This window comes from Branchiostoma lanceolatum, chromosome 15 (assembly GCF_035083965.1).
Source record: "Branchiostoma lanceolatum isolate klBraLanc5 chromosome 15, klBraLanc5.hap2, whole genome shotgun sequence".
NCBI lineage: Eukaryota > Metazoa > Chordata > Leptocardii > Amphioxiformes > Branchiostomatidae > Branchiostoma > Branchiostoma lanceolatum.
The window spans coordinates 7362845-7385530 of record NC_089736.1 but is presented as its reverse complement, the minus strand read 5'-3'; the positions used below and the strand labels follow the sequence as shown (position 1 = coordinate 7385530).

The 22686-nt window shown below is 43.8% G+C and overlaps 2 protein-coding genes across 3 annotated transcripts; one reads left to right on the top strand and one right to left on the bottom strand.

Annotated features, from left to right (window-relative positions):
- Positions 1-856: 856 nt before the first annotated feature.
- LOC136421154 (carotenoid-cleaving dioxygenase, mitochondrial-like) lies at positions 857-13657 on the top strand. 2 transcript variants are annotated; one of them, XM_066408313.1, is made up of 13 exons: positions 857-990; positions 6246-6379; positions 7161-7285; positions 7898-8039; positions 8256-8405; positions 8728-8804; positions 9437-9566; positions 10052-10190; positions 10735-10862; positions 11230-11362; positions 11537-11637; positions 12035-12149; positions 12749-13657. In XM_066408313.1, exons 1-13 carry the CDS (start codon positions 924-926, stop codon positions 12907-12909), a joined length of 1602 nt encoding a protein of 533 aa, XP_066264410.1. In that variant the 5' UTR covers positions 857-923; the 3' UTR covers positions 12910-13657. The 2 variants fall into 2 exon arrangements, with proteins under 2 accessions (XP_066264410.1, XP_066264408.1); XM_066408311.1 differs by having other exon boundaries at positions 860-990; positions 8256-8400; positions 8723-8804.
- Positions 13191-22655, bottom strand: LOC136421091 (sodium-dependent multivitamin transporter-like). The gene is made up of 16 exons (XM_066408239.1): positions 21912-22655; positions 21298-21363; positions 20152-20203; positions 19981-20048; positions 18601-18755; positions 18018-18158; positions 17200-17337; positions 16966-17041; positions 16716-16801; positions 16151-16278; positions 15840-15907; positions 15614-15700; positions 15135-15340; positions 14845-14945; positions 14513-14646; positions 13191-14054 (listed from the first exon to the last, which is right to left on the bottom strand). The coding sequence occupies exons 1-16, from the start codon at positions 22251-22253 to the stop codon at positions 13929-13931; spliced, it is 1974 nt and encodes a 657-aa protein (XP_066264336.1). The 5' UTR covers positions 22254-22655; the 3' UTR covers positions 13191-13928.
- Between the last annotated feature and the right edge of the window lie 31 nt (positions 22656-22686).

Genomic DNA, 22686 nt, shown 5'->3' with positions numbered 1-22686 from the left:
ACTGTACGAGTTGGATTGCGATGTTTGTTCGGTGGACTTGAATTCGCGCCTGAATACCCGCCAACTCCTGTGCCTGCAGTATGATGACCTCCGGTAGGCGTCATATAAAAGTGGCTTTAAAAAGCAAACGAGCCTGCAGATCTAAGCTCTTTTTCACATGTATGGTAGATTGTACGTATACCCAAAAGTCAAACAAATTCAAATGCTGTACCTTGCGTGTGCAGCCTTCTATAAATTTCAAAGCGTCGAAGGTTCTCACTTTGGGCCCCTTAACCATGTGAATCCCTTTATACGAAATACTGTGTTCTGCGACCTTAACTACATGTAGTAAATGAGTCACTGTAAATGAATAACAGGTTGGCAGATGCTCATGCGCATTACGGTCTATGTGGAACAAACAGCAAACGTGAGTTCAGAGTCCGAGCTTAATGTGTTACTAGAGTACCAAAGCCTAATTGTACAATCCTTATACGACGTCCATTGTGACAATTTACAAACTATCCAGAGGTTTAAATTGCCGCTCTGAAAAAAAGGAATAATCTGTCTCTAGTTCCATCTATGGGTAAATTTTGCACCAAACCTCCACGCAGCATGTTACATTCATCTATTTGCAAGTTGTATACTTACTGTTTCCATTTTAAAAAAAGTGCATTAAAAATGATTGTTGATAAAATATCTGCCATCAAAACTCGTTAGCGATCAGGAAATTATAGAAAAGTCAATGTCGAAATGCAATCCAAAGTCTGCTATATGTAAGCCGCACGCCGACTGTTGGACACTGCTCAAAGGGCGCTCCTATCACATGACAATAGGGGTCTGGCACTTATTATACAACCAGTCCGGTTGGCTACGCAGACAAGTTGAAGCCGTCCAAATTAAGTGCCCTTACTTTAGCGCTGTTCCTACCACAACGCGAAGCCAAGATGGGAACGGAACAGATCTACAAGACTTACACTGAACACCCAGACCCAGTCAAGGCAGTCATTAAAGGTACAGGTGAACTTGTTGTTTCTTTTGAAGTAGTACGTGCCACTGTGTCCAGGTAATACTAACCAGCAATGCTCAAGCGTCCATCTTGAATGTATGCAGCCGAAAACTCCAGAAATCTCTTACGTTTAGATAAACATCCACAACACGTTTTTACAACGCTGATGACGTGCTTCATACTTTTCAATGAGACTACACATCTTTACGATGGCCCTAAAGCTGAATTGCCATAGAGTTACGTACTCAGGGCTCGAAATCCCACCTACGCTTGAAGGTTAGTGCAGGTAAAATACGAGCTGTGAAGCTATTGTTCATATAATTATAGTAGCCACCTTCAAAATAGTTCTTGTTTGACTGAAAGGAAGATGAAATAAGTTAATAAGGAGATGTTACTTATCTGGTGCAGGTAATTTTGAATGTTAAATCAGCCTACGTAGTTATGCAGGAAAAACTATTTCGAGCCCTCAAATTAAAACTTTAGCACAAAAAGAGAAACGAATTCCAATTCTCCTTGCGGTATGGTCGACGTGTCTGTTACACAATGATCAATATAAATAACTATTCTATTGAACATTTGAAATTGTCTTCATTTCATTAACATGTCTATTCAGAGTTTTGGTATAAAATCTAGTTCTGCGAGATCTTTCCTTAGTCACTGACGAAAAATAGCGGATCGATGCTGTCTGAAACGTCTGACTGTTTCAAAATTTTATCCAGTTGCTTGAGTACTAGTAACTATTTTTGGCGTAATGATCAATACATACTGGTAGGTTCTGTTTATGATTAGCCTGTGTTTACACTATCTCTCACCGGGGGTTATTGACCCCCTCCCCTAGACCAAGGAGGTTATATCTCCTTGCCTAGACTATGGCCCGGGCTGTCGGGCTGCCGCTAGGAGCGCGTAGCCAGGCTAGGTTCCGCTGATCACTGGTACATGGTATGTTGACCCTTGGACTCTGTTCAGACAATAGCCGCATTCTGGGTCAAGGTAAAGGCCATAGTACAAACACGCGATTGTTTATAGTTCTAAATATAATTCTATCGATCTATCGACATGACCTTCGTATAACCTCATTTAGGAGAGAGAGAGGGAGGGAGAGAGAGAGGGAGAGAGAGAGAGCATGTGAAAATATAGACACACACGCAAGCAAACAAACTTATAAACACACCGAAAACAAAACCTATGAATGCAGAGTGCGATTGCAACACTTCTCTACGGCCCGACTGACTTAATCGCGCGCTCCAAACTTTTTGTTCCCGCCCAACTGACCGACCAACTGCCAGACATAAATCAACATAGCCTAGGTTTGATATAGTTGTGCAAAGCATGAGCCGTCTGCAGCATTTACCTTCGGGTCAACTTTATAATCAGGGTTTGTAACTTGCTACTAGTTGGCAAGGACATAACAACGAAGGACGGCAGCCCCCTCTAGGGAAAGAATACTAAACTGCACTGATGCGTTTACACCAGGTTACCAATTTACATAATATATGAACGACGTTTACATATTAGGTAACAAACAATGTTTATGGTCAGAGTTTATTCCATTTCTGTAATACTAATACTCAACTAAGATAACGGCAGATTTGTGAGGAATATAATTATTATATAAGCCCACTCGGATATTCGAGTACGCATGTGCAGTGTCAAAGGTGCAGGCCCCTGTCTTCTAAATAGTTCTCGTCTCGTCACTGTCTCGATTTGAAAAACAACGACCAGACGGGTTTTCTTTACGTCTCAGTGGCCTTCACCTTTGACATTGCACATGCGTACTCGAACCCGTCGATTTGTGCAAGTTCACGTTCACTGATAGTTTCTCCAAAACCAAGGTCAAAACTTGTTTTTCTAAATAGCACGGCTAAGTATGCCCACACTCTGAAGTATGCCAGTGTCCCTAAGGTCATGTTGATTTGATTATATGGATGACATCCGCGCGCATATCAATTTTCGTCCGTTTCGGCCATATGCATACTGTAAATCATGCAAGGCAGCTGCAAAATGAGGAAATATATGCTGTAAATTGCACCCAAAATAATATATTTCGGAAAACGGATACAAATCGTAGAATGCCAAAGTCAATTCCAAGTCAAAGAAGAAGACGTGAAAGAACAAAGATGAAGAATCTATTATTCGGTGTAAGCTTTGTTCATCCTTCCTGACCACGTAGATTTCATAATGAATGCAACTTTTATTATTTGCCAAACTTTTTTTATTTATTCGCACGCTCGTATCCGTTTTGGGATCCCTGGAAGATGTCATCCTTATAATCAAATCAACATGGCCTAAGTGGACTCCAGGGCAATGCCAATGAAGGCCAGCGTGCACGCGAGTTCCGTGAACCAGGTCGAGGTAACGGTTCTTCATTGTCAACGGCCACCCGTCCGCTAGGTCGTTCACCCGAACGTACACGAGGCTAAAACTGCTCTTTGCCGGCCACGTGACTACAAGGGCCAAGCTATGTATATGAATATCAACAAAGATTCTTTGTTGCTAACATACACTCAGGCTGTGATGCTAGTAGTGTACGTACATTGGTTACTTTCATAGGGTTACGGGGACCCTAACTTATAACCCCCCTCTACTTTTTGAGTGCACATTTTTTTCCGCGCCAACCTTTCTCACACAAAAGTAGATGGACAAAGGTAGAAACACATTTCTTAAAAGTTTAAGCTCACAAAAATCAAAACTTATTTCAGGCTCGGTTGGAGAAGATAACAAAATGTCAAAATGTCCAGTGATATTAACTTGGATGTTTAAAAAAAAAAATTGTTAACTTGGATGTTTTTGTTTGTTTTGTTTTAAAGCTTGTGACTTGATTTAGATATTAGAAGTCACAGGTAGCTCCGGATATGACGTACACAGTTTTGTATAGATGACGGAAGTCGAGCAGCCACGCGCCTTACAGCTTGCTTCCGCCAAGACACGCGCTTACTTCGTGACCTCGCCGCACGCGCTAATGATGACCCTGTTTCGGTGCCACATTTTCACACGCAGGGTCAGAGACTCTGAGCCAAAGTAGTTATTATCTCCATGAAAAATGGAGATATAGTTTTGGGTGTGTCCGTGAGTGTGTCTGTTTGTTTGTCTGTCTGTTTGTGTTTCCGCACTACTGTAGTCAGCATAACTCAAGAACCTCTTGATGGATTACGATGATATTTGGTATGTGGGCAGGTGTTGTGAAGCCGAAGTTCAAGGTCGATTTCGGGCCCCCTGGTATGTGACCTTATTTGTTTTGTTTTAAAGCTTGAGACTTGATTTAGATACTAGTAGTGACAGGTAGCACCGGATATGACGTACACAGTTTTGTATAAAAGACGGAGTCGAGCAGCCACGCGCCTAGCGCCTACAGCTTGCTTCGGCCAACGACCTCGCCGCACGCGCTAATGATGACCCTGTTTCGGTGCCACATTTTCACACGCGGAGTCAGTGACTCTGGGCCATAGTATTCATAGATGAGCTGCCAAACAGTGAAAGTAATTAGTCTCGCAGGCTTGTGCTACCGGGTATAACAGGAGGTTTTCAGCTTATAAACATTTCCACGAATAGTAAAAGAATCCTAATTCGTGTAATACTATTACAGCTTGCCGTGATAGTAATAAGAGGCCTGGATTTTTTAGTCTATACCTGACAAATATGTTTCCCCAACATGTCTGGATATCCAGACTAGCCACACGCGCCTTCAGAGCTCTTGAGTCTAACGTGACGTCATCAGCCAATTCTACACGCGCCTAGAATGTTGAGTTGGCCCTGGGGGTCACTGGCCTCATTTCCAGGCCTTCTGGGGGACGCAGGCGTTTTTTAGCCAAATGGTGATAAGTGTTTTTTGATTGGTCCTTTTTGATGCCGAAATATAGTAGGCTTTCTACGGGTGGCAAATACGATTTCTCCAGCAAAAGAACCTGGTCCCGATGTTGAAAATCGCGAATCAGAGCCATCCAGAAGGCCTGCAAAGGAGGCTAGGGGTCAGCCACGCGCGTAGCCTGTCCTGATGGCGACCTCCCGGCCGCTTACCTGTGTCTAATAATAGTTGCCTCGCGCAGGGCTGCCTCAAGGCCGACTTGAAAGTCAACAGCGTAAATGAAGTCACGTGGCCAACCTTCGATGCTCTATTTTTGGCAAAGCACGCGTGCTCATTACCATAGAACGTTAGCCTCCACAATATCTTCCTACAGGGGTATGGATCGTAGAATTCGGCAAAAAAGGAATAGGGCCAGTAGAGTTAAGGAACAAGAAATTTAAAGTAAAGATACAAACAAACAGAAAGACAAACAAACATATACCTGCTGTAGCGTCCTTATATCATCTATTCTATGGGAAATACACAAGTGAAGGGGCTCCAAGCCTAGGATATCTGAAAATAGATCTGAAAAAGGCCTGAGATCGTGTTGGTACTTGAGAGTATTTTCAACTTTTTTTATTGAACGTGACAGTTTTTGTTTTTATATCAAGAGTGACTGTTCTAATTGAGTACCGTTAAACAGTAACATGATTCAACTGTGCCTACGCCACACTAGCCTGGGTGCCAGACCACCGCGCTCCTGGCGCTAATCCTTCGGCCGGGGAAGCAACTCACGCCGCCGCCACAGACAGCACACGGCCCACTAATAATCGCTAGCGCGATAGATATCAGGGTTCGGCTGCCAAGCGCCCGGGTGCCAACTCTATCCCTACTACCAGGTCTTCCCCGGCCAAAAAGGCTTATCATCGCATCGCGCGAAAGGTCTGGTATCCAGGCTAACGCCACACGCGTCTCCTTCTCTGGGACATTGAGTCTATTTTCGCCTACTCTGATCTTGGTGTCATGCCGCTTCATACATGTATGTCTATGGTCTATGAATAAGTCATAAATGAATTGGCTTGATAAATTCAATAAAAATGATTTAATGATTCAGTAAAATACGCCCTAGCTCTATTTATGCTTTGGTCCCGGCCGGGTCCAGAAGCCACAAATTTGTCCCGGTGGACTGCCGGGTACCGGGAGGTACCTCCCTGTGCTCGCACGATTAGCTCTCGGTGTTTATTCGAGTAAAGGCCGAGTAAAAATGACTCGGGATCCCGGCCCGGCCCCAAAGTAGCCCGGCAACCGCAGGGTGTCCCGCGGGGCCACGCCCGAAAGTGAAAAATAAAGCCCCTAAACTATCGGGCGGGGCCCCTTTTTCCGATTGGGAACGGAACATAAATGAAGGAAGGTATATAAAGAATGAAAAAGAAAAGAAAACGCTTTAATAATCGTTATTTTTCTTGCACAAAATTGCAGGTAATTTTCCGAAATGGCTGTCGGGTGGTTTGGTGAGGAACGGACCGGGCATGTTCGACATCGGGGAGGACAAGATCAACCACTGGTTCGACGGACTCGGGATCATGCACCGCTTCAGCTTTAAGGACGGGGAGGTGGGTTCTTATACACCGGGTAGAAGATCCGTGTGCTTGTTTGTTTGTCTTGGTGTGTGTCCGTAGTTATTTGAGTATTACAGAATGACAGGATGTGAGACGGAAGATGGTGTAACCGGAGACTGGCAGGATAGGAAGGTTGCCTTGGTCCGGGTTCAAAGTTGGTCCCACATAGACATACACATGATGACTTGGCGAGAAATTCACAATATCAAATTAATAAAACAAGAAACTCACTAAAACTCTAAGTATTTCACTTATGTTTTGAACACACGATGTGTATAATAGTCTCAAGAGACAAGGGTATAGGTGAACATTTAGGATCTGACATGAAAATAATTTGCAATTGCAATCAAGATGTTTGTAATTTATTCCTACACCAAACCATTTTTTTATTATATCACATTAACCTTCTCCCTGCTGCCTAACGCCGTAACCAATAGGGAATTGGTAGCCAAATGGATACTTCAGTGTGCTAAAGGCTGCCCTATATGTAAAAGCCAGATCAATCAATCTATATTAGCTATAGAGTCAGTCAAGGCTATGCAACATCTGCTAACACTATTCCGCCACCCTGAAAAGAAACATTCAAACAGATCTCCAACACAACGTCCCCAAGTAAAATGCACTCCTGTATAGATCTAAACTGTGCATACCTGGGGGTGCTGCATTAGAGATCGCTCAAAGACAAACCCACTGTTTTTAAAAGTGACGAATTTATGTCAACCGGCAGATTAACGTTAATGGGGATTATCATTGTTTCTTTCTCCTACAACTTTAGGTGACCTACCGTTCCAAATACCTGCGAGGTGACACGTACGAGCGGTGCATGAAGGAGAACAGAATAGCCTTCACTGGTTTCGGGTCCGTTCACTACCCAGACCCCTGCAAGAATATCTTCAGGAGGTAGGTGGCGCGGCTATATTATGTCAAATTATATACAATTTCACTTAAAAAAACACGGTGTAAAGCAATTGCTGCCTTTCCTTTCCTTTCCAGATCAGGGTATTTTGTTATGTTTTATCATGAAAGGTGAAGAAACTGGACACATTTTCGTTACATTTGGACCAAATTATTGGCCTCCTTCATTATGTCGAAGAAAACTTGTTTTACTATTGTACTGAGAATCATGAAGTTTTGTTGCAAACCGTTTGATACGTGCTCTCTAGGGGTGATAGTCTAACTTTCAGAAATACCATAAAGCCGATTTTATGCCAAATTAAACCACTCAACGTTCTTTAATCAGAGTGCAAAAGAGATTATCAAAGCAAGAACACGAAGTTATTTCAACTTGAAAATCTGACCTTGCTATCAAAAGATGAACTTACCGCCATGATGATGATGATCTTAATGACTTCCCCAGAGCGCTATGGCACGATTCATTTTATGAGCAGCATTTTTTAAACCCAGCCGCTCTTTGAAATACCGGAGCCTAAGATTAGGTACATCATTAGTGATGGCTCTTTCAAGTTTACACCCGATATATCAAATATTCTTCTGTCATCTTTCTATTCCCAGGTTCCTGTCGTACTTCCGAATGGAAGAGCCCACGGACAACTGCAACGTCAACTTCATCAACGTCGGGGACGACTACTTTGTCTGCACGGAGACAAAGATGATGAGAAAAATCGACATAGAGACTCTGGACACAAAGGAAAAGGTAAGGAGATATGTCTGAGCAGTTGTTGTTTTTATATTTTGGCAGCGCCTCAGATGCGGAGCCTTTTATTGTAGTATGCGCATATGACGTCACTTGACATGGCGGTCATCAAGTTGAAATCATTCTTGGATTTTACCAATGCATTCCCTTGAAAAACACATTTTCTGGGCCTCTAAATCTAATCCTATCTTAATCTTAAATTTGTCTGTCCTGAAGATCGACGTGTCAAACTACGTCACTGTCCAAGTGTCCACTGCGCACCCCCACTACGGGCTGGAGGACGGGGCGACCTTCAACATGGGGTCTCAGTTCGGGAAGGAAACTTCGTACAACATCATCAAGGTTCCTCGTCCTGACAAAGGCAAGGTTTTCTCTCTGGTGGTTTGAAACTTAAGTCAACACAATTAGTTTTGTGAAGCTATTATTAATAGTGGTTCGGAAAACGAAGGTCAAGTTTGATAATGGGCCTCCTAACGGCTATTTACGATAGAGTTCGTGTTCTGGAAGTGCCATGGTCGCGATTTTTGGCATCCCCTCAGTTACTATCTGGGTAAGTCATGTTTGTTTCTTGTAGTATTCTTTTAGTCAATAGTTGTTTACACCAACTAACTTTTAAATTTTCTTTTAAATAAACCAGTCGTGTATGGACAATTAAGTAATAATGATTGTCTTTCACCACACAGGTCAGAATGATAGTCTGGAGAAGGCTGAAATTCTCTACAAGATCCCCGCAACGTACCCCAGATCACCGTCCTACTACCACAGGTACCACTTTATTTTGTTGTTTGCTTGCTTGTTTGTTTGTTTTTGGGTACCGAACGTTTGGAACGACTATGCCTTATCACACCGTATAGACCGAAGGAAAGCGGGTCGTTAACGTTATTATCATATAGCCATTGTCCATGTAGTACTAGTAGTTAGTAGTACTGTGTGCAGTATTTGGTTTTGTGTCATACCTGGGCCGCAAAAACGTTCGCTACGGGTGTTCCGCATCACACGGGGTTCTATAGAATGTTTAGAATGCATTTCGATTGTTCCGGTTGCGCCGCTGTCGAACATTCGAACACAAAAGCGGGTCTGTACGAAGTCTACAGACGTCGACCCGCTTTGAGGGTCTGTATGAAGATTACAGGCACGCAAATGGAGCCTTCTGATTGGCCGACATCTACCTGTATGGTAACATGCAATAAACGATCGCTTCTTTCCACAAGTTTGGAATCACGGACAACTACATCGTGTTCGTGGAACAGCCGCTTACATTGAACCTTTTGAGGCTTTTTACTGCAAAAATCCGAGGCGTGGGGAAAAACACCTGCATTGACTTTCGGCCCGACCACTCCGTTAGGTACATTATAGGATATGCAATAAACAATTTCTTCTTTGCTTCTTTCCGCAAGCTTTGGCATTACGGACAACTACATCGTGTTCGTGGAACAGCCGCTTACAATGAACCTTTTGAGGCTTTTTACTGCAAGAATCCGTGGCGTCGGGATGAACACCTGCTTTGACTTCTCCTCGACAACTCCAGTATGTAACGCAGTTATACTAAGGACTTTGACTGAACAATATAACAGTTTATTGCAAGTTTATTACCGTAAGCTACATGCACAATATGATGCACTCTGCTATTCTTTCTGGCAAAAGAAAGTTGCAGTTTTCGTTCTCAGCTTTTGTGTTTTTTTATTGTTTGATAGATTCTGCTTGTCAATTTCATGAACATACCTTTGACTATGAATAGATGCATTATGATATACTTTAGACAACTGCAAAACCATGCCTGAAAATGGCTGATTGGACCAATTCACAACTGACCGTTTCAAAAATCTATCCAGTTGCTTGAGTAACTGTTACGTTATCTTGCGTATCTTGTTACCTGGATACCTAACCTTCACCGACGTATGCTTGTACTCATATCTAGATCATAGACGTAGAGATGATCACAACTAGCAGGACATTTGATATCGATACTACGTGTTGATGCTTTAATGGCGTGTGTGTTTCATGGCTCCTAGGTCCGTTTCCATCTTGTTAACCGTGAGACTGCCGAGCACGTCTCCACCAAGTATCTGGCGGACTCGTTCTTCGTGTTTCACCACATCAACGCGTACGAGGATGACGGGAACGTCGTTGTTGACCTTTGTGCCTATACCGGTAGGTGGCGTACATTACCACTACATGTACATGTACCTGATAGGGGGCCCAAACCTACAACACTTCTCCCTTAGATGAAAAGCTGTCTGCCGCCATAAGCAAGGCTATAACATGTCCAGGACGAAAGATACAAAATCCGGAAGTTTTGATGCAGTACCAAGGCCACACACCAGGGGTCCCAAAATCGACCCTCGTCTTCCCGACATCTACCCACATACCAAGTATCATTACAATCCATCCAGAGTTTCTAAAGTTATGCTGTCCACAGATATCCAGAAACACAGACCAAAAACAATACCTCCAACTAGGGTTCTACTATTGTCTCCAAGTAGATGTTGGGATAGTCTGACTAAATCGTGCTCCTAGCCTGACCGACTGCAGCTGACCGCCCCTTATGGGAGGGGGGCTATTAACCTCGGGCAGCATTGTGATTCGGAAAATTCGGAAAATGGTGTAACTGGAGACTTGTAGGATTGGAACACAGGTTTGGCCCAGGTCCAATAGTTCGGCAAGGTGCCTCCGTAAAATCTGACTTATTTTTCAGACGACACCATCATGAACAGCCTTTACATGGCCGATCTCAGAAAGTCCGGGGAGGAGGGTGCCAAGAAGTGGCGGGAAACCCCAAATGTGTTTCCAAGGAGATATGTGTTTCCCATCAACATCACTGAGGTACGTCATCAAACGACAGACATTTGCCTTTAGCCGTACTGCAGCTTGCAGTAATTCCGCCAAGTGTCGCTTCAGTACGTCTTAATATCAACGCATCCACATTCGGAAACGTGGATTACCGTTGAGTATGAATCAGGGCACTTCGAAAAATAAATCGAACGTTTACAAAGCTGAAAAACCCTTGGGTCTAGCTCTAATGATTTTTCTTTCACATATTTGTGCATAACATTTCTTTCGGTTTTTGTTTCCTGAAAAAAGACAAGAATCTCTTCAATCTGTTATATAAACATTTCACTCCCAGATAACAGCGTACTCCACGCCGATGAATCCTGTACATTGATACAGTAAAACTAATGTTCCTCTACAGGACACGCCGAAGGGAGAGAACCTTGTGAAGCTGGACTACACGGACGCCACTGCAGTACTGAAGGAGGAAGAGGACGGTAGTGTGTACGTGCACTGCGTCCACGACGACCTGGTCAGCCAAGAAGAGGTTCCTGGTAATACATGATACAGCAACATCTGAAATTTGAAATTCTGTCATACATGTACTTGTGAATGAAATATTGTAAAAATGATTTTCACAATTCATAAATTACAACATGTTAAAGCGCTTTTCTGTGTATGAGACGCTCTGTAGGGTTGCCTCTGTAATATCTCTGTCCATGCCCCAGGGTACGAAGCCCCCAATGTTAACTACTGGAAGTACAGCGGGAGAAAATACCAGTTCGCCTACGGACTGTGCGTCCACGACAAGGGTACTGTAATGAACAAGGTAGGCGGCTTGTCTCGTGAACTGATTTTGAAAAACTTAACCGGTCAGCCATGACTTAAAATACATAACGTAAAGTATCCTACGTGTACCTATGCAGTGACGTACTGCTATGTTGCTGCAGTTATTGCAAGATATTGGCAATAATTTGCAACATATACATGTGAACCAATGCTCTAGTTAGCCTGATTGAATTGTGCTATAGTGGCCGGCCCAATATCTTACTCTCCAAGCAGAGGTTACAATCTTCAAGTCCCTACTAACCTCTGCTTCAATAGTACAACAGCTGGCCCCCGCACCAATCTGCGCGGGGAGGGACCATAAAAGCCCCGGACAGTGGAGATTGCGTTCCACTGCTCTAGAGTTGGTTGTCCTAATATGATGGTTTTGCCCCTTGCAGCTGGTCAAGCTTGACGTGAGGAATAAGAAAGCGGTGGGACTCTGGCACGAGAAGGACATGTACCCGTCCGAACCCATCTTCATCGCTTCTCCGGATTCCAAATCGGAGGACGACGGTACGTCAATCAAATCTTAGGATGGGCGTGGTCTACCAGCAGTTAAGCGTGTTCATGCGAATGCCACAGATGTTAATTACAGCACCAGTCGTTTCACAGCGTTTATGCACATTTCTTCCGTATTGTAAAGTTGTAATGCTGAACCCTGGAAGCAGAGATTCGGCTTTACCTAAAGAAAGCATTTAGGCGATTCTCTGATTGGCTGATTTACCACGCTAACAAAAGTGGAAACCTCAGCCCGGTTAAGCAGAGCCGGCCTCCCCAATGTGTATTGTATAGGCCGCGGGCAAGGCTCTGCATAGGAGAATGGCGACTGTGAAGACTGGCATCTTTGTTGACAGCACTGAGACTCATGTTCATGCTACGTTGATGAGGGTTAGACATCCAGGTACATAAGATACGCCAAATAGCAGTTACTCAAGCAACTGGATACAAAGTTGAAACAGTCAGAGGTTTCAGACAGCATCCGCTGTCTTTCGTCAATGCCTAAACTGGAAGAACTGCAGGACCAGGTTTTATTCGAAAAATATAAAGACAATTTAGGATGCTTCTGCTTCAATAGAAGGTTGTCCTCATGTTCCTGGTGTTTTGTCCCACAGGCGTGATCGTGTCTGCGGTGACCAGCGTCCTTCCCGATAAGCCCGGCTTCCTGTTGGTCATGGACGCCAAGACGTTCACCGAGGTCGCGCGGGCCGAGGTCCCCATTGATGTGCCCTGGGGCATCCACGGTACCTACGCACCCCCGCAGAACAAGGAATAAGCCACAATCCGCTTTTTCCGTCGACAAAGAGCGGCCAAGATAGAGCGGAGAATTCACAGTGCACTTTTCAAGATGGTCATGGTTCCAGTATGAATGATAGGCTGAATGAATGAACGAACAAATGAATGATATGAAAGATAGTCTATGTGTCAACCTTGTTATACGTCCATCCTATATGGGCATGCAATAAGTTGCATGATCATGACATCTATATGGATTACGTGATTTGTACACTAATATGAGAAAAACAAAGAAACGAGAAACTATGAAAAAAAAAAAGATTTTCTAAAAGAAATATCAAGGATTTTATTTGAGACTTATCATAGTCACATCATACAGTAGAAAAGGAAATGTTTATGAACATAATTGTACAAAGTATGATTAAACAAACTTTGCAAAACATAATCAAACAAAAACGATGATAACAAAGAAAGATAAAAGTCTTCTTCTTCTTCATAATTACCCGATAGAAATAAAGGTATTTGCTCTTGAAGTTCGTATTCACAACGGAGATGAAGGTATCAGGAATCAAAAGATTAAGATTATGTTAAGAGGAATCGGTCTCTCGTGCGAAAGGTTATCTACGATTTCTTCGTAATATTTTTTCAAACTTTTTGCTGACCACTTTGTATCATAAAATGTAAATGATGTAAAAAATTGTGCTTTGCTGTGCGACGACAAATTCAGTGCTATCGTCAGTTTAACAAATGTTGTTTACATTTCATTAAAATGGTCTGGTATAACACTACCATTGACGTCTCTTCTATTGTTGTTTTTCTGCGACAGTTCGTTGATAGGCATGAACTGACGTAATATGCAGAGATTGTGAGGTGATGCTTGTGGCAAGAGTTTGCAAAAGTATCGTGCCGCCCTCAAACAAGTAACAACTCACACCACACACCATACCACACCACACCACATCATTCCACACCACACATGCCAACAACAGCACGAATGTTCAAGTTGTGAGAAAAAACCTGTTTAGAACCTTTACAATACAACATGCATAGTGGGCCTACTTAGACTCTTGTCTGCTGCCGTAGTGGTTTTGGGGCTTCAGGACTAGTTTGTTCCCCGCGGGCTGTGACAGCTTCAGAAAGCTGTGAAGCAGCAGTGTCAGGTGAGTCGCCCGCGGATTGATCCTGCTGCAAGATGAACGTAAAAAAAAAAACACAGTGTCACATAGAGAAATGAAACGGAAAATAGGTCCAGAGAAAGAACATCTTCAATCTATTGTCAACGTATCCATTACACTAACATAATTTTTGGAAAGCAATCATAATACCGTTAAAGGCATTAAGATGCGGAAAGACATAAGGTAATTGGCTTAATGACCCGTATTTGAAGACAGCCACACCTCGAGCACATTCAAGAATCCACAGCACTATCAATAAGATTAGGGGTCTATTTCGGTCCATTTTTAAACCGCATCAGTCTGGTCTTACGCAGTTGTTTTACGCCTTAACCTTAAGTACACTGACGCAGCCGTATGGCACCCAGTTCTCCATGGGTCTATTGGTTATAGAGTTAGGCAGCAGGGAGAAGGTTAAGGTGTTTTGCCAATTATACGATGTCTTCCTAAATAAAAGATGAGCAAACTGACGTCTTCCTGCTGCGAATGCCGCACCCCACAGTGCAGGGAGTGTCTCCATGCCTCGGGCAGGGGAAGGCAGCACAGCAGCCGGTCAAACACCGGGCAGATCAGGCGGGGGTCCACCTGCTGCGGCTTGTTGGGACCTGCGGTTAAGGTTTCATACCAACATGTTTCATGTTTACAAAATAGAAATTGAGAAAATCACAGGGTAATGAAATTAAAACAATTGAAGAGGTTGTTAATATGTGGAAATCAGCCACTCTACTGCATTAAAATGGGCAAACACTAGCAAGAAAGCAAACAAACAGACACACCGAAATAAAACAATAACACAGACTCACCAGTAATGAAACTAACCACTAGTCCAACCACCACTACCACAGCGAACGCTGTAGCGCTGTACCACATGTACGATAACGTGTACAGCTCTGCTATCGCTGGCCTAAAAACACATAAAAACGTGAATATAAATTCATGTTGTAATATCTATTTCCAATAAGGAAGGGGAATCTAGGAAAACACAGTAGTAAATGGGGCACACTGTATATAGTGAATGACTTCTTTCCTTATCTCAAATACATTGAAGCAATTGAGTGAAATAAAATTTAAGAAAAAACATGCATATGTCTACCTAGGCTCAACCGTCGGCATGAGTGTAGTATAAACGTCAGTTGCAAATGGTACAGTGGGCGTGGTCATGTTTGCCATGGTCACATTGGGTAGAATACAGTCCGCTATGGACGTAGACTTTGTCGGTGAGAACGGAGGGAAAATCCTGGCTCCAATAGCGATCCAAAACGCCATGAAGATGCCAGTCAAGAGGCCAACTATCGCTCCCTGAAATGGTAAAGAAATGTGATGTCATCAAAAAATTAATAGTTGATCTTCCACTATAGGGCGTTCAGACATACTTTCTCTAAATCGTCGTCTCCTCTAAAGACAAACAGAAAGTGTTGTAATCTGAGTCATAAGAAGTAGAAATGACGTTAGAGTCCGACTGTGAAAAATACGGTCACATATATTACGATACGCAAGAAGCCTTCGTAGTATACGTTAAATACAAACACCAACGATATGAAGCAATCTCTGGGATAGTCCTTTCCTACTTACTGCTGAGTTAGCCCATGGAAACAGCATTCCCAGGGAAAACAGTCCCAGTAAAGGTCCACCGATAGCGCCGAACACGCTGTTGGAAGCCTGAAAGCAAAAACTCACATTTCTTACTTTACCCACTGCCGTGTCGAGCTAGAACACAATACAATGCAGCAACTATTGCCTAATCCCTACTTTAACCCCTGTGAAAGATAGGTTACTAGAAGTAGACCCAGGCCCTCACCTGTAGCACTTGGCCCATGGTGGAGGCGAGCACGGCAAACAGCATGCACAGCCCTCCAAACCCCACCACTGACAAGAACACGGGGAAGACAACAAGATCATTTAAACACATGAACATACTGCATACTTACAGTTTCGGTATGGAAAACTTACAGATTTTATCAAAGGCAGAATATATAGCTCAAGCAGCATAAGACTCAAACCCATTGCATCCTCCTTATTGAATCAGATACCTACAGAGTTCTTGATTATCGCCATATTCATTATATGCCCATGGCGTTATAACGTTTGAACCTTCAACAGAGATATTACCGAGTATTTTGGACACCAGAGTGGCTCTTTCTTCAGTCATATCCTTCTTCTTCAACACCTTGAGTGTTGGTTTGATCAGGTCTTCTAGAGTCACGGCCGCCAGCGAGTTGATACCGGACGATATCGTGCTGAAATTGGTCAGTCGACGTAAGGAAAAAGAACATTGGTGACAGTTTTGATTTAAGGTGCAACGGTCTTTAACCTTAAGCACACTGAGGTAGCCGTTTGGCATCCCGTTTTCTATTGGTTACAGACTTAGGCAACAGGGAGAAGGTTAAAATCTGCACAGCTTGTAGCGAAACTATTCCATCACCGACCTATACCAGCTATGGACTTATACATTTTAGATATGACACACTCTGCATATGACAGATGGATATGACCAATGGTCTTCATAATCACAGAGGCAAGGATCGTTCTACACCCTGAAATAAAAACTTACGAGACACCCATTAGGATGAAAACAAAACCAGCGTAAATATCAGTATGTAAATGTTCACATCTGAATACTGCAAGACAAACACATGTGCACCAAGTCTTTGTAGTCATGAAAATATTTTCCTACCTGAGCGCTCCGCTGAAGATCCCCGATATGAAGAGCCCGGGGAGCCCGGGGATGTCCAGTACCTCCATTACATAGTACGGCAGGAGCTACCAACATCATACAGCAGCAATTGTCACTAATTTCATTACGTTAACCTTTCTTTCTGTCTAAGCTAGTAAAGAATCTCTTTTCGAATAAAAGTTTGTCTGTGGCGGTAGTTGTGCAGCGGTAAAGAAAAAGTGTTCTTCATAAAGATTTTAAACGGTATTACCGTACACAAAGTAAAGAGCTTACCAACAAGCTTTCGATCAGTCTTCTGATCCTGAGATAACCAAGATGTATTAATACTATATGAAAACACGAAGCATGGTTAAAGAAAGACTTATCATTGTAAAGTTGAAAAAAGAGGCTTATGTTAATTCTACTGCGATACTAAGATGTATTAGTTGTTTGTTTTACTATTGCTTCACAGTTGATGTATATTTCAAATAAAGTTGGGGAAAACTAGCGAACCTGGTCGGACCTGCTGACGATGTTCTTCTTGAGCGGATCAGAGCCGTCGTACCGCGCGAAGATGATGAGTCCGCACAGCTGCACAATACTGATGGACAGGATCACTCCGGGGAGGTTCAGCCACATCGCTCTGAGGGTGCCAAGGTGTTGATAATCAGGGATGTTTCATTAACAATGCTTTTAAAGAATTTGTGTGGCTAGAATTTTGGGTACATTTTGTGGACAGGAAACAGCACTCAGTTTTTTAAAAGTAGTAGTTACTCTGTGTTTTGTTTTGTACGTGGTATTGAGAAAATATTTAGATTCCAATTACATTAAATACGTTTCTTGGTTGTTTTTCAGCACCAGGGACAGATATTGATTAGAAACAACATGGTACGAATATAATTCAGCACCAGGGACAGGGATAAATCAAAGATAACATAAGGTGAATATTGTTCAGCACCAGGGACAGAGACAGATTGGAAACAACATGGTATGAATATAATTCAGCACCAGGGACAGGGATATTTGAAAAGAATGTAGCGTGAATATCATTCAGCACCAGGGACAGGGATAAATCAAAGATAACATAAGGCGAATGTTGTTCAGCACCAGGGACAGGGATAGATTAGAAACAACATGGTATGAATTTGATTCAGCACCAAGGACAGGGATGAATTGCAAAGAATCTAGTCCGAATATCACCCAGGACTAGGGACCGAGTTAGATGAGAAACAACATGGTATGAATACACTTCAGAGCTAGGCACAGGGGCAATATATCTAGAATACATCTTTTTCATTCGACGACGATAGAAAAAGACCTCACCGATTGGCCTGTTTCTCGGTGCCAACAGACAAGTATCGCTGTACTTGCGCCTGATTGGTCGCGTAAATCGCCATGTTGTTGAAGGCTCCACCAACCACAAGGCACCACACAGTGTGGCGGATGGTTGGGTCTGGGCTGAAGCTGCGTCATAAAGATAGAGAACATTCACTCGATGATCAAGTAATGCGACAGTTGAAAGGACGTTGGACAATGTAAGTATATGAAAAAGACTGAGAATGTTTTTAAATCGCTTTCTAAACACCAATCTCCAATTGTTTACAGCACGTGCCTCCCACATACACCGTAATATTAACTGATAGATGTCCTTCTAATATTCAATCTACTACATACACAAGTACACTTTCATCGTGAAGAGTAGCCCGGCTAAAGTAGTACAATTACAGTAATATAAGAATGTGATATCGTTCTACATCTACAATGACTGATATATTACTATAGGTACAGATTTAACTTCTTCTAGCTTCCTAAGACAACTGTAAATGTACGGACATAGATAGAGCTTATATGATACATGGTGTATCTAATTACATAAGAAATTCGAACATCAACTAGTGTGTATTACTTGAAGAACTCGATCCTGTCAGACTCGGCAGCCACCCTGAAGACCCTCGCGATCCCGCCGGCCTCGATACTGCCCTTGATCAGCACCGTGATCATCCCCGCGAACATGATCACACACTGGAACACGTCCGTCCAGATCACAGCCTTCATACCGCCCTGGGGGGGGGGGGGGAACATCGAACATGATCACACACTGGAACACGTCCGTCCAGATCACAGCCTTCATACCGCCCTGGGGGGGGGGGGGAACATCGAACATGATCACACACTGGAACACGTCCGTCCAGATCACGGCCTTCATACCGCCCTGGGGGGGGGGGGGGGGGGGGGGTAAACATCGAACATGATCACACACTGGAACACGTCCGTCCAGATCACGGCCTTCATACCGCCCTGGGGGGGGGGGGGGGGGGGGGTAAACATCGAACATGATCACACACTGGAACACGTCCGTCCAGATCACGGCCTTCATACCGCCCTGGGGGGGGGGGGGGTAAACATCGAACATGATCACACACTGGAACACGTCCGTCCAGATCACGGCCTTCATACCGCCCTGGGGGGGGGGGGGGTAAACATCGAACATGATCACACACTGGAACACGTCCGTCCAGATCAAGGCCTTCATGTCGCCCTGAGAGGATAAACATAGCTTCCAATGTGTTCAAGTGCACACGCATAAAGATATTGTGTAAATCAATATTTGTGACGTTGGCGCGCGGTCACGTTCGTCGTATGACGGTTGTACGATCGTCGCACGATCGCAAACTCAGGGTATTCCTGGGATAGTTCTGCATGTGTCCTGCAAAAAGCAGCTGTCTTGTTTCGGAAAAGGTTGCTTTAGATACTTGCCAACGGTTGGTTCTGTTACAGCCAGACGGCCAGCCAGCCAGCCAGCCAGCCAGCCAGCCAGCCAGCCAGCCAGCCAGCCAGCCAGCCAGCCAGCCAGCCAGCCAGCCAGCCGGCTAGCCAGCCAGCCAGCCAGCCAGCCAGCCAGCCAGCCTGCCAGCCAGCCAGCCAGCCAGCCAGCCAGCCAGCCAGCCAGCTAGCCAGCCAGCCAGCCAGCCAGCCTACCAGCCAGCCAGCCAGCCGGCCAGCCAGCCAGCCGGCTAGCCAGCCAGCCAACCAACCAACCAACCAACCAACCCAGCCAGCCAGCCTGCCAGCCAGCCTGCCAGCCAGCCAGCCTCTCTCTCTCTCTCTCTCTCTCTCTCTCTCTCTCTCTCTGTTTGTGTATGTGTGTGTTTATGTGTGTGTGTGTGTTTGTGTGTGTGTTTGTGTGTGTGTGTGTTTGTGAGTATGTGTGTGCGCGCGTGTGTGCTCGTGTGTGTACGGTGCATGTTTGCGTGTATGTATTATATTTATCTATGCATATACTCACAAGAGTTGTGTAAAACGTGCAGACTACTCCCATGGACACAACAGAGATCCAGACGTTCAATCCGGTAACTGCAGAAGGTGGAAACAACATCCGTTAGTATGGTTGCATCAGTCCAAGCAGACGTTTGGAGGAAAACTGAAAAACTGTAGAAATACGTGACAAACCACTCACCGGCTTGGATGGCAAGAGCTGGAGCAAATAGCACGATCCCCATGTACACCACCTGTGGGAAAATGAAGATAATAGATAGAGTTGGGTTTAAGTCCAGTGACACCATATGGTATTAGTCTGGAGTCCAGCCTTGTCAGCTTTGGCCCGCTCCCAACGTCCGCTAGCCGCCGTTGGCAAAGCTAACAAGGCTGGACTCCAGGCTAATATGGTACGATCGGTCGGCGATCGAACCTGTGTGCAAGGGGATCACGCTAACCAGTACACTGTATAGGCCATTGCAGTAGCCAGGTGTAAAAATGGACAATAGTATGATATCTAGAAATTCTTATATCAACGCATTACCGAGGAAACTTTGGGAGGGCTGTGGCGATTTTCTAACCTACGTATAATGTCTATTTGGAAATGTTCGCATGTTTCTCCCTTAATTATCCCTCTGACGGACTTGAACGAACATCTTTTTTAATTTGTCCGATATCACCTCAAATCTTAAACCACTTTCCTTTGCTGGACTGTACCTCGTTTCGTGTGATGGAATGTTATCAAGTCACAGAACTTTGTAGACACAACGGATCGTCCCCAGTTCTTGTCTACAAATAAGGCCCAGATGGGAGATTTCCCACATTGTCTAAAGCGATGTGTCAACTCCTGTGACCTTTCCTTTTGATACCTGTGCCAGCCCTATCAAACTCTTGTCAGCATGTAAACAGATAAACTTTAGATGTCAAACACTGAATCCTGTTTTGTGAGCCATTGTTAAACATCGTGCTTTATGCACTGGTAGTTAATCATTGTTGTATCAAAGCCCCACTATATACCACGGGCGTTTAGTGAAGAAAACGGAGTAAACTGCTACTATATGCGACGTAATAACAAACAGATTTCTGTTGCACAGTTCATGGCAAGATTGTAAGAGCTCTAGCATATAGAGGGAATCGTCGCTAACCATTGTTGTCGAATTTACATTGAACATCTCTTTTTCATCTCAAATCATTCGCAGTTACACGTGTATCCAACATACCATGTAATTTTGTGGAACTAAAAATGAGATCAAAAGGGAGCAACTTTAATCAAGTCCTAGTTTATCGTTGTCTTTTTTTTTAAGTTGAAAAAGTTGAGACTTTCAAATGTTCTGCCCCCAATACCCACCATCTGTAACATGTAGTTGCACGTTCCCAGGATCCTGACCGGACGGGAGAACCGGAGTTCTAAGTACTGTAGAAAAGCGTGGGAAACAACAACACAGAATTTAAGGTCACGATTTCACATTTAGTAATATGCAGCTGGCACTTAATGTGTTGGACAGAAAGATTTCACCAAGACCTTTGGGAATTAGCGGCGACATGGGCATAACAAACCCCGGTCACTTCCAATTCAAGATATCAATGTGTTACATATAAACTTAGTGATTAGTGCAAGCAGTTAACGGTTTCTAAGAAAATACGTTCCAGACTTCCACCCTTTAAGGTTCATGATTACTACACTCAATTCTTGGCGCTTGGCCTACCTAACGTCTTTCTTGTGGATGTTTTACCAATGTTAATAAGAGACATTAGTCAAGTATTCAAATAAGCACACTTTAACAAATGGACAACTTTGAAACTTAGACTGCATGGATCATAAAATGCTAACCTCAAAGACGGCCAGGTATTAGCTCAGACTTAATGTCTTGCTCTTGACTTTGCATTGTCCTTAAACACCTTATTTAGAGCGTATTTGCCAAGTCAAGTAAATTAAGGTACAATCAATCAATCGAACTTTACCTCGTATGCGCTTGTGAGTTCGAGGCGATAGAAGATCGGCAAAAACACTTGTCCACAAACTGGGAAAGTGAAGAAGTACGAGAAAATGATGACCCAGAATTGTGTCCCGAACGTGTAGCTTTCCGCCGGGCCCCCGAGGAGGGTAATGGCGGAGGTAAAGCTGGCAAGGAGCGACAAGGCCACAGGCAACACCCCCATCTTGCGGTCCGCCATCAGGAATTCTCGGGTCGTCTTCTGTTTCCCTCCAGTGCAGCGGTAATACACGCCGATCCCGGCCGATACGAGTAACATCAGGGAGAACACAATGTAGTCGGCCACGTGGAAAGTCCTTCGTTCTTCCATGTTTTGGGGTTGAGCAAGTCGCACAAGCAAACTCTTAAGTTTGCCAGACTTGGCACAGCACACTTGTTAAGGTAAACCCTTTCGCGCACGTCAATATGGGGGCCGATCGCTTCTGCTTCTGAATGGGTGTACACGTGCTTCATTCATTCAGGGGCGTTCCGTTTGTATGAACAGGACATAGCAAACATTTCACTGTGAGGAAGATGATATTTTCAAGCTTTTCTATTTCCTTCCATAGTGCTTATAGCACCACCCAGAAAATGCAATGTGTATTCAAACTTTGGCTACAGAGGGAATCAAAACAACTCATATTGTCCTAAACTTATATTACCCCTTAGCAGTCATATTTGATGAGTCAATCATCAAATTGTGAAAAGGAAATCATGCTGTCATTTTCCCATTACCCTTCTTTCATAATTTCTGGCTTGCCCCA